The sequence below is a fragment of the Volvox carteri genome (assembly GCF_000143455.1).
Source record: "Volvox carteri f. nagariensis unplaced genomic scaffold VOLCAscaffold_7, whole genome shotgun sequence".
NCBI classification, from domain to species: Eukaryota; Viridiplantae; Chlorophyta; class Chlorophyceae; order Chlamydomonadales; family Volvocaceae; genus Volvox; species Volvox carteri.
Window position 1 is genome coordinate 1,532,483 of NW_003307550.1, and position 757 is coordinate 1,533,239.

Below are 757 nucleotides of genomic sequence, written 5' to 3' on the forward strand. Positions count from 1 at the left end.
GAAAAAATGGTAAAATGCAAAGCGCAGATGTCCGGAAGATGTGCAGCTTGAAAAGGTGGCCGAGCATAAGGCAGTTACAAAAGTACCGTACTGATACGATTCTTTGGTGACACGCAATTGGTATGGCGTCCCCAAATGCATAGCAGTGGAAAAAGGTCTTAGGCAAAATTTTATGGGCATCACCAAACTGGCTGTCACAAATGTGTCGTACACCGTGTTAACGGTATCGACCAACAGTTAAGGCCCTCCAGAAGACGCTGTTGGCTTGTAGTTATCTTCGTCTTTTACCCCTAAGTTGATCGGACAAGAACTTTAGCTTACAGGCCCACCCTCAGAAAGCGCGCTCAGAATGGCGCCTAAACAGCTTAAGCTTACTAGCCTTTTACCCAAGCTCGACACCAATGCTCCCATTGAGCTCAGGGCAGGCATTACCAGCGTTCGAGTGGCGCCGGAGGTTGAGGCTGCAAGGACTGAGCGCGAGAAGGCACATGCCGATGAGAGGATTGCAAAGCTTGCTGAAGCGGACGCTGAGGCCGGCAAGGCCATCATTGAGCAGGCCACGGCTCCTGGACACCAGCCAGTTGGCAGGCCCAGCAATGCCAAGCCTTCCCTCGCGTCGCTGCTGCGCTGTTTGACCGGCGAACCGCTTCCCGTCCCCGAGCCCGCGCCGACTCCGAAGAACAAGAACAAGCGGGCTAAGGTGGCGCCTGTGCGTGGCAACTACGAAAAGCGCAGCGACGAGATCAAGCGGATTGTC

The 757-nt window shown here is 54.2% G+C and overlaps 1 protein-coding gene across 1 annotated transcript in view; it reads left to right on the top strand.

Moving 5' to 3' along the window:
- Window positions 1-349: 349 nt before the first annotated feature.
- Window positions 350-757, top strand: part of VOLCADRAFT_88024 (uncharacterized protein) — a gene marked incomplete at both ends in the record, with an annotated part of 2,135 nt that continues 1,727 nt past the window's right edge. The window contains one exon of the mRNA XM_002947613.1: window positions 350-754. Within this exon, the coding sequence (XP_002947659.1) occupies window positions 350-754 (405 nt within the window). The remainder of the gene's footprint in view (window positions 755-757) is intronic.